This window comes from Sphaerodactylus townsendi, linkage group LG12 (genome assembly GCF_021028975.2).
Source record: "Sphaerodactylus townsendi isolate TG3544 linkage group LG12, MPM_Stown_v2.3, whole genome shotgun sequence".
Taxonomy (NCBI): domain Eukaryota; kingdom Metazoa; phylum Chordata; class Lepidosauria; order Squamata; family Sphaerodactylidae; genus Sphaerodactylus; species Sphaerodactylus townsendi.
Window position 1 is genome coordinate 34,290,109 of NC_059436.1, and position 14,171 is coordinate 34,304,279.

General features: G+C 45.2%; 1 protein-coding gene across 2 annotated transcripts; it reads right to left on the reverse strand.

The window, feature by feature from the left end:
* Window positions 1–204: 204 nt before the first annotated feature.
* UAP1L1 (UDP-N-acetylglucosamine pyrophosphorylase 1 like 1) lies at window positions 205–11,955 on the reverse strand. 2 transcript variants are annotated; one of them, XM_048512850.1, is made up of 9 exons: window positions 11,323–11,955; window positions 10,050–10,254; window positions 8,211–8,386; window positions 7,856–8,028; window positions 6,207–6,400; window positions 4,385–4,525; window positions 3,036–3,221; window positions 2,592–2,658; window positions 205–2,280 (listed from the first exon to the last, which is right to left on the reverse strand). In XM_048512850.1, exons 1-9 carry the CDS (start codon window positions 11,618–11,620, stop codon window positions 2,191–2,193), a joined length of 1,530 nt encoding a protein of 509 aa, XP_048368807.1. In that variant the 5' UTR covers window positions 11,621–11,955; the 3' UTR covers window positions 205–2,190. The 2 variants fall into 2 exon arrangements, with proteins under 2 accessions (XP_048368807.1, XP_048368808.1); XM_048512851.1 differs by lacking the exon at window positions 11,323–11,955 and adding an exon at window positions 11,053–11,307.
* Between the last annotated feature and the right edge of the window lie 2,216 nt (window positions 11,956–14,171).

Sequence of the window (14,171 nt, forward strand, 5' to 3'; positions counted from 1 at the left end):
GAAACGTATGCTTCCACCACACAGTATAAACTCATTAAGCCTGGAACATTTCTTGTGTTCCCTTTTAAAACTGCTGCAGACTTTGACGTTTTCCTGTCAAGTACTAGATCATTATAACCAACAAACAGTCTGGCAAAATGGGTGGGGGGGTGTTTGAAAGCTCATATCTGTGAAAAAATTTGGCTGGTTCCAATAAAAATCATATTGCTTTTTTAAAATTTTATTTCCACAAAGAATGTATTATGACATTTATGCTGTCATCTTTTGTATAGTTACAGTCACCGTACTTCCACATGCATACACGCATACACACTCACCCAGGAAAAAGGTTAATTGAATCCAGTGGGCCTGATTTCCTGCATAAGAACACACAAAGGATGAGACTCCAGGTATGAAATATCCAGAACCAAAAGACAGCCCAACAACTCAGCTGTCTCCATAATCCCAATAATCCCCATAATCCAAGATGTAGTTGTTGGGCATGTGAATTTAAACCCCCTGAACTGTTTCGTCATTCTTGCCAGATGACTATACAAGATGATGGCAATACAAGATGTACTGGGTTTAGGAAAACAGGATAGCTGGGTTTCCCAAAGCTTTACATGCTTGCGTTCCCTCATCATCCATCACTTGTTTTATAAAGTTTAAGAAAATAAACAAGCTGAAACTACTTCAAGTATTCATCACACTCCTTCCTCTCCAGGTACAAGAAAACATGGTTGCATCTCCGTTGATGGTCTTGTGCCATACAACTGGTAAAGCCCAGATTGCATATCTGAAGCATCATGTGGCCCAAGTACAGGGTTAAGAGGATGGCTGTTTCAACATGAATGTCTCCTACAGCATCTTATTCTTCATGAAAAGGTAAGGGCAGGAACCTTTTGCATTCTTGTTTCACCCTTGTGGACAGCAAGTGCCTTTATTCATTCACAATAATCAAAGATATGCCAATACTGAAGTAACATCCATGTAATCTCTAATCACTGCAATTTAATACAGCAGAAAATCCAGAACAGCCTCCTTTTTATCCTCGCTCTAAATAATAATATCCCTCCTGAAAAACCCAGGTGTACCCATTTTCAAAATTAAAATACCATTCAGGCCATGGGAAATCTCCCATCACTCATACAAAATTTAGTTTCTACACTATATAAGAAATTAAAAATGTATATAAACAAGTTTTTGATATTTCAAAAAATGTGAAGGACCTGAAAATGTATTACAAATAAATCTTCATGTATCGACTCTCTTCCAAGAATCAAAGCACACATATCTGTGTCAGCACAGGGGAAACATATATTGCTATTGCTTTTCACGTGCAGAAGACAGTACTCTGAAAATAACAGAGGATGCAGAATTTGTTTAGCCGTTTTTATGTCTCACCTTTCATTTTTTGTTCATGTTAAAAAAGTATAGCTAGGAAAATACAGTTAAAATGTGGCAGCTGTGCCTACTGAAATCTCAGAAGCTGGAAAAGAGACAGATTCATATTTTAAACAGCTGGGATGGTTTCAGGCTGTTTACAGAAACAAAAACATACTTACACAAAAAAGTATAGAATAAATTAAGCTACATGCAACCATGCAAATATGCCCAGACTGTTAAAAGTATACAAATTAGACCAACATGGAGATGAACTGGATAAAGATTTGGAAAAGGCACCAAATCCTCTGTACCCATATGGTTGCAACAGTCCGCAGAGAAGAAAAGCCCTATAATGAACTGTCAGGTCTTTAATCCCCATCACTGCATTTTTTAATTTTACCACTGCTGACATCAAGCTGCTGTTTTTGATGTGTGTTTTTTAAAAGGCTCAAGTGTCAGCCCTACTTTGAAAAATCTTTAAGAAATAGTAGGCACAAGTATTTCTCCCCCTGCCCCACCCCCTTCCTCCCTCTCTAGCACATGTAGCATCTTCAGGACAAAAGTCACGTTTCAAAAGACCCAGAAAGAATATGGCATGCTACTACCTAGCTTCAAGGTTTAAGGAAAGAAAAAATTCTGTTCAGGCAGAGCAGCAGTAAAATGCTTGCTCAGTGATTGTGTGGTGGCAGGATGAATGCCAGTCATGTTGGACCATCAAATCACTTGCTTCCATAAGACAAAAAAAGTATATGAAAGAAACTCAAAAATAAAGAATTTCCCAGAAAAGGCTAGTTGCCAGAGTTTATCTCCTGAGAGAGGTCTCCTTCATTCATGCTGTGCTATGAATTTCTCTACATCTTCATCCAGAAGAAAAGGTGACTGAAGAATTTTTGCTTTCAAGTATGCATCTAGACCCTTAAAAAAAGGGAAGAGGAATAATGTAAATATTTCAAATAATTATTTTGTTGATCTCTCAAGTTTTTAATGTTTCTAATAATGCTCTAACATCTCAGGAATTCTGCAGAGAATGTAACTCAAATTTTATAAAGAATATACACCAAAATGAACATATTTTGTACTCTGCCCTATTGAGTAGGAGCAGAATGAATTCTTCAGGAAATTTCAGGGATCCACTTCAATTGTACCTTTATTTCTAAGCCAGCGCAAAGGTATATTGTTACTTTCTTTTACAAGATAACCATGGTCTACACAAAATCTATGCTCACCTCCCCAAAGTAAGAGACTAGAGGTGAAATTTCACACACAACAGGTGACTCTTCATCTTCTGATAAACTGAAAAAGAAAGCAGACATGAGTGCAATAAAGAGAAGCACTAAGGCATGCACAGAGTGCCTTCCTCACACCACTGGAGTAACCACAGGAAGCCCTTTCATATCTGGGATCAGGAGAGATTCTATGTCAGAAAGGGAAATATTTCAGCAAGCTTCAAGGCTCAGCCCCTCTAGCTTTAAAAGTCAGCAGCTGAATTCGTACCTGTGACACTTCTTTTGCCTCCCCCATTGTAAAAGACCATGTCTCAGAAACTACAAATCATGCTGCAAACATTTTGCACTGGAGACACCAGATTTCCAGTTCTGCTCCAAAACTGCTAATCTGAACTACAATTTCCAGAATTCCACTGAAAGAACAAGAGAACAAGCCACACTTACCTGTATTTCTCAGGTATTCTTTGACCATTGGCTTCAACAAATGTTGCTCCAGCCTTCACAGCCCAGCGGTAGTGTTGGAACAGGAGTGCCTGCCGTGTCGTGGTGGGCGTATCTTTGTTGGCAGTGTCTGCATTTTTCAGTGGAGAGAATTCATCTTCTCTTGGAACTTCAAAGGCCACAAAATTTCTATCAACAAAGGAGAACTTAGAGGCTTAGAACTAGCTGCCAAGAGCCAACAACATGCTTCAGAAGAGGAAGAAAATGTTAACATAGGATATAACAGAAACCGAAGTTGGGAAATTAGGAAGGAAGGCTGCCGATCTTGGGTTTTCCCCACCCCACTCCTTGCTGGCAACTGGTTTGGGCTTTAACTAGAAGAGAAGAATAATAGTTTGAATTTATATCTCACTTTTCTCCTCCCCTTCTTCTCCCCACAACAGACACCTTGTGAGGTAGGTGGGGCTGAGAGAGTTTGCAGAGAACTGTGACTAGCTCAAGGTCACCCTCAGGCTTCATGTATAGGAGCGGAGAAACAAATCCAGTTCACCAGATAAGAGTCTGCTGCTCATGTGGAGGAGTAGGGAATCAAACCCAGTTCTCCAGGTTCGAGTCCACTGCTCTTAACCATTACACCATGCTAACTCAACTCAACGAGGTCTGCATTTGAGAAGGCTTTGAGTTCTAACAGGATGTAAACAATTAAAAATGCCATTGTAAGAAAACAGAATGGGGAAAAACAGAAATAAGCTTAAAATCATTTTAAATGTTCCATTGGGGAAAACTGAAGCTGAAATATTGAACTAAATGATTGCATTGCCTCAATGTACTCCGGTCACTTCCAAGCCATGTGCCATGATGTACTGATAAATAGTTCCTCTGTAAGCCCAAACACTAGTCTATAGAAGAGGCTGCCCCTCCAAGGTAATTTGACCATTGCATCAAGTACAACCAGTGCTCTGAATGGCTCCCCCTAGAGCCACACAGCAAATTTTGTACCCTCTGAAGAGGATGCCAATCCCTTTGTGAGTTGCAGCTCTGAACAGGCTTTCTTTCCACCAGAAGACACCTCCAGATCCATGATTCACAAACAAAAAGAGCAAGTGGGGGATAATCTCTTAGTTTACACAAAGCAAATCTCTGAGGATGGGCACTAATTTTTAATTCAGAGTAATAAGTTACCTAAGGCACTGATTATCTAAGGCACTATACAATAAGTTATCTAAGGATCCACTCTTTCCAGCTACCACTTCTGTCTCAAAGGATACCAGCTAATGCAGTCTTCCCCATCAAAGAGTACAGGATAGAAAAAATGAAAGAGAAAGAGTGGAGAAGAGAGATCTGCCACTAACTTAGAAAACTGGAACACATCAAACACAAACTTCTCCAGCTTTATCCCGTTGGGTTTTAGAGGCTTTACCAGATTGCCCTTCTCATCCACAAACGGCACCTTCTTGATAGCCACATGATGCTTCAGCTGGGGTTCGAATTTCCTAGTGGGGCGGAAGAATACAACCATGAGCAAATGAGTCCCCTCTTCCCCCAGACAATGTTCTGAGGTTTCTGCAGTACTAGCAGTGCCAGGCAAGTATCCTCAACAAAGCTACAGTTCTTGGTGTTATCCATCTTCCAGTGTATAGGGATGAGGCAGCAGCATTCTTGGACAGGTTGAAGCCCCTCTGGACTTCAGAATACACCTTAGAACCGTGGTGGCGAACCTTTGGCACTCCAGACGTTATGGACTACAATTCCCATCAGCCCCTGCCAGCATGGTCAATTGACCATGCTGGCAGGGGCTGATGGGAATTGTAGTCCATAACATCTGGAGTGCCAAAGGTTCGCCACCACTGCCTTAGAATGTATCTTGTTTGTTAACTTCTGCAACCTGACTGTCAGTCCTTGACTGGCCCCCTCTGCTCCCAGCAGGCAACAGGGCAATCTTCCATTTCCTGATGTAGGACTGCAAGAAAAGGCCACTTTTCTATGTCCTGCTGGTATCTTGCAGGGCTGTCACTGCACAAGGGAGCCTCGTGCCACTGCCTCACCATGTGAATCTCTCACCAGCTGCAGACAGCTGAGTGTGACTCATCTGCTCTCCTGTAAGCCCTGTCATTGCTGGCAAGAATGGAAAGAGCCACCATCCTCCCGTTGGAGGGGAAAGAGTATACGTGCGTGGAGGGGGTGGGCGGGCATGGAGTATACTGGAAGGCATTTTGCACCTTAAAAAACCTGCAGCCAGTACTGAATAGTATGAAGGGGGCATTGTGAGTGGCTATGTAGGGGTTCCTAGGTAAATTTACCAGCATGAGAAGGGTGCCCAGAGACAGAGCATTCAACCCCACTGGCATAGAGAGGCATGCAGAAGGAAGCCATGCTCCATTCCAGACTACATGCAAAGCAACTGACTGATCTGGGCTGTCAGCTTGGCTGCTTGGAATATGCAGAACAGTTTCCATTGACTAAGCATGATGTTTTCACAAGTTGCCAAAGAGTTTTGGGAGGGATTTTTTGCGGGGGGGGGGGGGGGGTATACTTTCAGCAGAGCCTGAAACTTGGCTTTTAGATAGAAAATTAAGCCCTTTTGGAACCTCCCCTTCTGCACAAATATAGATCTGTCCTGCAATCTATCTAAAGGTGCTGGACAGGTCAAATCTCTGCTTTTTAAACATCTGACCAACAGTCACAGAAAAAGGCCTGCAAATTATACACACAGAAACTTTTTTTTATTTTTATTAGAATCATATGCCACCCTCTGACAGGCTCAGGGTGATTTCCAACAGATTCTAATATATACATAAAGCCACAAATACTTTTCTGCATCTAAATTTAGCTCCTAGACCTTCCTTTTTATCATAGGGCTTTGGAATGAGTGCGGTTTGTTTTCTTCATATAATGTGTCGCAAGTTGTTTAAATTGCCAGCTTCTGACCCACACTGCCCTCCCTCCCTGTTACAACAGAAAACTTCCAATCAAGTGACTGAAATATCAAATATAATGCCACACAATTTGCAGAACCTGACCTGAGATGTCAAGCTCTTTTTGGATCTCACCTTCTGTAACACTACAGTTCTTGAAAGTTTTGTGTCCCTTTCAAATCTCTATTCACTTCCAAAACTCTGAAATTATCTATCAGGAGCACCACCCTCCAGGCCGGGTGGGCACTATAGAACTTACTCTGCTATCTCCTGGAGGAAGCCAAGGGTGAAGAAGTGATTGCAGATATTACCGGAGCTGTATGTCAACCGACCATCTGGGTTCCGCATCTGTGCAGTTTCCAAGGTGATCTCACTGTATTCCACTACCTGGCATATTCCATCCACACGACACACTACCCCAACAGGCTCTGTGGGGTATGCTTTCTCCACTACCTGCAAATACAGGATTAACACCTGATCAGGAACTTAGGGAAGAAGGGATAGCCCAAGAAACAGGACGCTACTGGTCAAAGTAAACTCTGTGCCAAACCAAATGAAACTTGCCAACTTCAAGTGTTCATATATCTGCTTACTGTGTATAAAATTCTTTACTTTGTGCAAACCACAGAAAAGGGCAAGGGGTTTTGCAAGGTATCAAAAATATACCCACCTCCTTCGCATTTATTCATTCATTTCTATAAAGTCTAGAAATTCACTTTTCATTTTTTTAAATGGGAGGGAAAGTATAAGATGTTGTCTTAGGTGCCAAAGTTATAGACTTCTGAAGCACACAGAACTCCATATGTGTGAACAAAACCAAGACAACTATTTTGAATCCCCAAGAAAAGCACCCTCCTCTGCTGCCACTTTGCAGCAAATACATGAATTCATGTCTTTGGTAGCCTCTGGTAATCCTTCCCACATAAAATAAATATAGAAGCAGACTTTTAAATTACTCATAGATCTCTTGCAGATGTTTAGAACAAATAAAATCACACACACCAGCTATTATCTCTACTATATTTAGTAGTAATGAATCATGCCAGTCAGAACAGCTAGAGAAACAGACCTCCCACAGACAAGGTATAAGTTCCACAAGAATCCAACACGCCCCCCCCCCCCCAATCACTATAAATTATCCAAGGACCCCTCACATGGCCTGATGAGCAGGGACCACAGAATGTTGATTTTCAAATCCCCCTACCAGCAATTATCTGTGGGTGTCCAGCATGTCCCTTATAATAGCAAAGTTGATAGGCAAGGGCCTGTTCTCAGCCTACTGCCCAGATTTGCAGGGAAGAAAAATAGTTGTTCAATAAACTATACGCACCCACACCGAAATGCTGTCTCATACGAATAGAGCAAGTTCCTGCCCTTGAGGCCACATAAATGTTAAGGATGCCTGAATCCTCATGTACGAGAAAAGAAAGACAGAGAAGGGGGGGGGGATTGGCCTACTCAAAGGAACAGTATCAGGAGGGTTTCCCTCTTCACAGGTCCCTGGTGCAAACATCTCACATTGGCAACGGCCAGTCAAAAGACAAGGCATTTTTCTCTTTAGAGTGAAAAGCAGCGAGGGGTCACAGATTTTTGTAAGCTGCTTTGAAGGAGGAAGAGAGGGAATATTAAATAAACAAATAAAACATCCCATTAATGGCTTAGTAGAGACAACAGAGTGAAAAAATGTTTGCAAAGAACCTCCAAAAAGACATCATAGAAGGAACTAACTAAAACACAGCTTTTTTAACACCACAAATTCTGGGCTATCAAGCAGAGTCACAGCCAACAGATTGGGGAAACCACTTCCACCAAACCCTACAGCTATTCCAGTCCCACACGCTACTAATCAGTAAGCAGCAGGGATCACAACACATATAACCACCCCCAAGACATTTCGGCCCCCTTCACCTTAGCACCACAATCGGCCCCTTTAGACACACAGAAGCCAATGAAGACTGGATCTGCCATTTTGACAAGGATGTTGTCCACACAATAAACATGGATGTACCGAATGCCACGCCGATCCATATCCTCCAGGATCTTGTTGTCCACCAGAGCACGGTACAAACCACCATTGCCATCTGTAAGATGCAAGGAACATAGAACCATTGTCACTTTTATCTATCCACATTGGATTAAGACAAATATCACATTTCCAGGACTAGTTCAGAAGTGGCCTTGCCTCATTTAGCACCAACTTCTTTATCCTTCTCCAGAACTGAAGGCTACTTGTGAAGAGTAGCAGCTGACTAGTACAGCATACCTGGAGCCATGGCAAGTTTGCCCTTCTCTTCCAGGATGGCCTTCCCATCAAACGTGACAGCAGGAAGCATCCTCTGCTCAAACATGACGACGTTTGACTTCTTCAAGTTAAAATAATTATGCTCCTGGAAGAACTTCTCAGTTGGCCCCAGTGTGAACTCGCTTGTCATAATATACCTTCAGAGAAGGAAAGAAAAAAACCTCCATACGAAAATGCAACACAATTACCACCTTGCAGGAAGATGTAGTCAACTCAAACAAGCACAATTCCGGCTCAGCTCCCCCCCCCCCTTTTTTTTCCTTCTTCTGGTAACTGGGCATGCCTAACACATGAAACTGAGGCACTTTTAAAAACTCAGATAAAATACATGAATTCTTCATGAAACTGCATTATACCAAGTCAGACCAGTGGTCTGTCTAGCCCAGTGCTGTAGACTGTGAATGTCTGTGGGTGTTTAGGGTCTTGGGCACAGATAAACCTTTCCCATCAATTACTGCCTGAGAGGTGCCAGGGACCTTCTGCATGAAAAGGAAGTAAGCACAGAGCTACAGCCCTACTAGTATGAAGCTGTCTTACAGTAAATGTGCCATCACAATATGGGGATTAGTGCACCATTAGGCAATGTCAAGCCCCGGATCTGTAGCCAACACCAGACTCAAGTGATTTCAATCAAAAGCCTATTGACAGACGACAGCATGGCCTTAGAAGAAGCCAGTTCTAAAGACTGACTTCTCAAGCCCCTTTTATGCCCACCAAGGTCCCCCCCTTCCCTTCATCCCCCAGAAATATCAAAGCAAGGCATTCTAGAACAGGAATGTGAAAGTTGTCAGTTCTCACGATCATAGGAGGGCTATCAGCCCAACTGGCGCTTGGGCACAATCTACATTACTACCGGTTACAATGTACAAAGACAGCCAGAAACCAAGAGTAGAGAAAACCCAAAATTTCTTCTTCCTTTCAAAGGAATATGGAGCACTGATAAGAGAAACCAGTTTGAGTGTAGTGAATTACACCCCAGGAAAAGAACAAGTTTGATAAAGTCTGGGTGAAATAACAACTAATCCGGAAGTGTTATTGCCTACTGTGCATTTTCTTTGTAAAGGCAGTTGGCCTAGTACACTTTTTTTGGAAAATATTTAATTATCGTGAAGGTATCTGTGTATGCCTGAGTGGGATATGGGAATGATATAATTATGTCACCTGTATATTTTATACTGTATACCAGTGAGTAAAAGGAAGAAGAAGTTTGGACAGTTATTCTTGGAATCTGTAAGGTGTTTTCATCCTTTAGATTCCAGGTGCACAGTGGTGTGACTATTATTATAGTGAATATGACCATTGATCCATCAAGCTCTGGACTGACAAACTGGCAGTGGCTCTCTGGGGTCCCAGGCAGAGAAAGTTCTTTCCTATCCCCTGCTAACAGTGTTCTTTTAATTGGAGGTGCCCGAGACTGAACCACGGACCTTCTGCATGCACAGCAGATGTTCTAACACTAAACCTTGGTCCTTAGCCCATGAAAATACCTTTTATGCCCAAAGCAGACCCACCCACATCCTCTCTTTCCCTGATCCCTCCTTTCATCCGTTGCTCACTATGTGTAAGTTGTTCAAGACAGAGACCTGTTTATTGCAATATTTGGTATAGTTTGTTATATATTTCAGCCTCTAGGGAAAGCATCATAGTAATAGCTTCTTGTGTATTCCATGATGTTAGATGTCTTTAGATATTTCCACTGGCCTGGCAGCAAAGCAGAACTCTGGAGCATCACCCCGTAACTTCAGAGTAGTTGCCAACTGTGGAGTTACACTTATCAGACCCACAATGCCAGCCACTCACCATGGGATGGCGCACTGCGTGCCAAAACGTCTGCCAGCCAGCTGCTCCACTTTGCGGATCCTCTCCGCCTGGATCTGATAAAGAGTCTTGTGGCTGGGCAGCCCCACATCATACATGCCCTTGGGATAAGGCACCCCCAGGCGTGTTCCTTGTCCCCCAGCCAGAAGGAGCATGGCCACCTTGTCCTGAGAGATCTGACGGAGCCCTGGAGATGAGCAGAGAAAGACCAGCTCAGGACTGGAAGAAACCCTGAGCAGCTTCAGGAAAAGAAGCAGAAACCAAGAGCTGAAGGATAGACACTGTTCCTCTACACCACAAGGTAGTAGAATCTTGCTGGGTCACCTTGGGCCAATCACACACTCAGTCTCCACCCTGGCAAGTATTTGGATAGGAGGCCTCCAAGGCATACCAAGGTTACTATGTAGCTAAGGGTGGCCCTAAATCAGCTGTGATTGGACAGCAAAACAAAAAGGAACACCCAAAAGCAGTCATAGTCCCCCTCTATAAATACCAGCAAAATTCCTTTTGAAGAAGTTTGGATTTATACCCCAGCTTGAGGAGACTCAAGGTGGCTTACAAGTTCCTTTCCCTTCCTCTCCCCCCAACAGACACCTTGTGAGGTAGGTGGGGCTGAGAGAGTTCTGAGAGAACTGTGACTAGCCCAAGGTCACCCAGCTGGAATGTAGGTGTGTGGAAATACATCTGGCTCACCAGGTAAGCCTCTGCCACTCAGGTGGAGGAGTGGGGAATCAAACCCAGTTCTCCAGATTAGAATCCACCCACTCTTAACTACTACACCACACAGATGTGGCATCAAAAACAAAACAAGGTTTTGGGTAAGCCTCAGGAGCAGGTCCAGTATGATACCATGAAAGGGCATAAAGTTAATCAGGATTTTAATTTTGTTTGCTATTATTGAAACTCCTTGCTGTTTTAAATGATTGCTTGGCTGATTTACTTATCTGTTATCGTTTTATAAGTTTATTTTTCAAAAAACGTATACCTCTGATAGCTGCCTTGAAGGCTCTTCCGTGGAGATTTGGGAGAGACGTTTGTAAAGAAACACACCTCACGTCCAAGATCAAACCGCTCTGCCCTGTCATTTATGCCCGGAATCTGGCATTGAAGATAGACTGCCTCTGCCCACGGAAGCCCCATTCCGTACTCCCGACTCCCATGTGACAAGTATCAAGATCTTCCAGCTCCTTGCGAGCACCCAGCCCTGTAGTGCCAAGTTTCCGGAGGGCGCCAAGCCAAACCGGGCGCCGCCTACCTTCCTCCTCCCACCTCTCCAGCGTCGCCGCGTCGCTCCTGCTGACGCCGCCCAAGAACTGGGCAGGGATGGGCTCCAAATTGCCGTCCAGCCTTCCCTGGCCAGACCCGCCTTGCTCCCGCGCGCAGGCCTCCGCCGCCAGCTTGCAATGCTCGCCCAACTCTCGGGCGTCCAGCTGCACCAGCGTCTGCCGGAGAGAGTCCCGCTGGGCCGGTTCCAGCTCGGCCCAAAAGCGCAGCAGGTGAGCCTGGCCGACGCGCTCCAGGCGCGCCCGGAGCTCCTCTTCCGAGGGCCCCATGGCCTTTCCCCGCGCTGGCTGGCTGCTGCTTTTGGAGTTCCTGTTCCCCCAGCAATGACGGGTCGATGCAAACGTGCAAAGTCGCCTTTTCCTGGACACCTCCAGCCAATGCTCCGGAGCGCGCGGGCCGCGGGCTTTTCCTCCTGGCCGCTGGCGAGCCCGGGAGCTGTCCTTCCTCCTCCTGAACCTTGTCCTCCAGCCCTCCTCGGCTGCCGAAGGGCCTCCGTCCAATCAGATAGCCGGGCCACTGAAGAAAGGGGTTGGGATGCCACTGATCGGCAGGAAAAGCGGCGCGTGGAGGGCGGAGAAAAGTGCGGGGCAGCTGCGGGCGGCACAGCTCGCCTCCGACGACCGGCGAAACGCCCCTTTCCAGCATCCTGTTTTCAGGCAGGACTCAAAGTCGACTCAAAGTCAGCTCTGATCGACAGATCCCACTCAGCGAGTTCAAGCCCCGAATTCGCCTCGAACCTATAATAAAATAGACCACCGTGGATTTCAGACTGTGCCACGGTGGCACGGGCCCTTTGAAACTGGCCTCTGGAACAGGTGGAGCTCTGGTAGGTTTCAAGTAGACAAGTAGGTTTCATCCCCATGGGCACAGGACCCGCACTCACCAACCCTAAATTTTTTGGGGGGGGGGGGGCGGCATCCTCACTGCCCCTTCTCCTTTTAATGCAATTGGGGAATAAGTTGATTGAGAAAGAGGGGCTGCTTTGTTTTTGTGATGATTCGCTGTGCAGGCTGTGTGTGTGTGTGTGTGTGTGTGTGTTCCATTAAAATTAAAATTCCATTAAAAGCAGTGTGTGTGTGTATAAAAGAATAAAAGGAAATGCAGCCTTGAACCTGTAATGCAGCCTGGAACTTGTTTTGCAAGACTTTACAATACTTTCCAGGCTCTGTTCCAAGATAGTTGCAAACTGTAGACTTGGGACTGCTCCATCATACCTAGGAACATTCCCTCCCCCTTTATGTACTAAACCTCCAGCCCGAAGAAGAGCTTTTCTGGGCACTTCACAAGCTCATCATTTTGTGGTTTCAGGTTGCTCTAATAAAAAGGTATTATGGTGCTGTTGTTTTTGGATTAAAGGACAGTTCTCTGATAAGGAAGGTTGCTGGGAAGGAGGGCACAGAAGGCCCCTCTTCTGACCAGGCATCAGAGAGATCCCTGTTTAACCTCTATAATGAACAAGCTCCCCTTCCCTTCAGAAGTTGAGCCCTGCAGGGATGGCCAAGACCAATCTGCGTGGCCTGCTCCACATCCACCATCCATGCAGTCCCTCGCTCTTTCCCTTGCAGCTGGTGGATCATCTGGGGGCCATTCAGTGATGCAGCTGCAACTTCTGCCTGCTAAATGTTCAAGACTGGCATTTTAATCAGTGAGGGTATCAGCTGGGTGGATATGCTGCTCTCCAGTCCTCAGCAGTTCAAGGGGCATCTGGTCATGGGCAGCCAGGAGTCTGGCGTCTCAAGGCTATGCTATGGGTACCCCAAAACCAATCTGGGAGCCAGAAGCCCCCGACCCACTCAGGGATGCTCAAGTGTGGAACCAAGCCAGTATCCTCCAGCAATTTGACTTCAATGTACAAAGCACACGAAGGGCAGGAGGAAGCTACTGAGTGACTAACATGCTTCAGAATATAGTTACATCCCTGCTGGATAAGACCCAGTTCAGCATCCTGTTTCACAGAGTGAATGTCCCCCTGGAAGGGCTACAAGCAGAGGCAGTCTGAACACAGTTTACATCACAGCTACATTTTCTACTGGATGTCTGTGCTGCTTTTATTTTTATTTATTTTTTATTTTTTATTTAGATTTCTATACCACCCTATCCCCAAGAGGCTCTGTGTGGTGTACAACATAAAATCAATACAATATTAAATAAGGGAGCAAACCATACAAATCCACCACAACAAAATACATAGGCTCCATCCATTTAAATAATCATTAAGACTTACTAAAGTTCCATTAAAAACAGCGATTAATACAAGAAAAGGCATCCAATAAACCCATTTTTCAAACCCTCCCCCCCCAAAGGGGGAATGGCTAGACCCCTCCATAGGGGGGTTGCCCAGATGTAAAGGGCAGAAGAGTGGAAAGCGGGCACCACACTCAGCGGCTGGTCACTCCAAAGGCCCGGTGGAACAACTCAGTCTTGCAGGCCCTGCGGAATTCGCCAAGATCCCACAGAGCCTGGACAGCTGGAGGAAGAGTGTTCCACCAGGCTGGGGCCAGGGCCGTAAAGTCCCTGGCCTGCGTGGAGGCCAGCCGCATCATTGAGGGGCCGGGAACCACCAGCAAATTGAGCGCAGAGGCCGAGTAGGGACATATGGGATAATGCGGTCCTGAAGGTACAAGGGTCCCAGGCTGCATAAGGCCTTAAAGGTCAAAACCCACACCTTGAAGATGATTTGGAATTCAACCGGGAGCCAATGCAGCTGGCGCAACACAGGCTGAATGTGATCTCGAAAGGTGCCCTCATGAGCAGACGTGCTGCTGCATGTTGGACCAGTTTCAGTTTCCGAATCAACCGCAAGGGAAGGCCCGCGTAGAG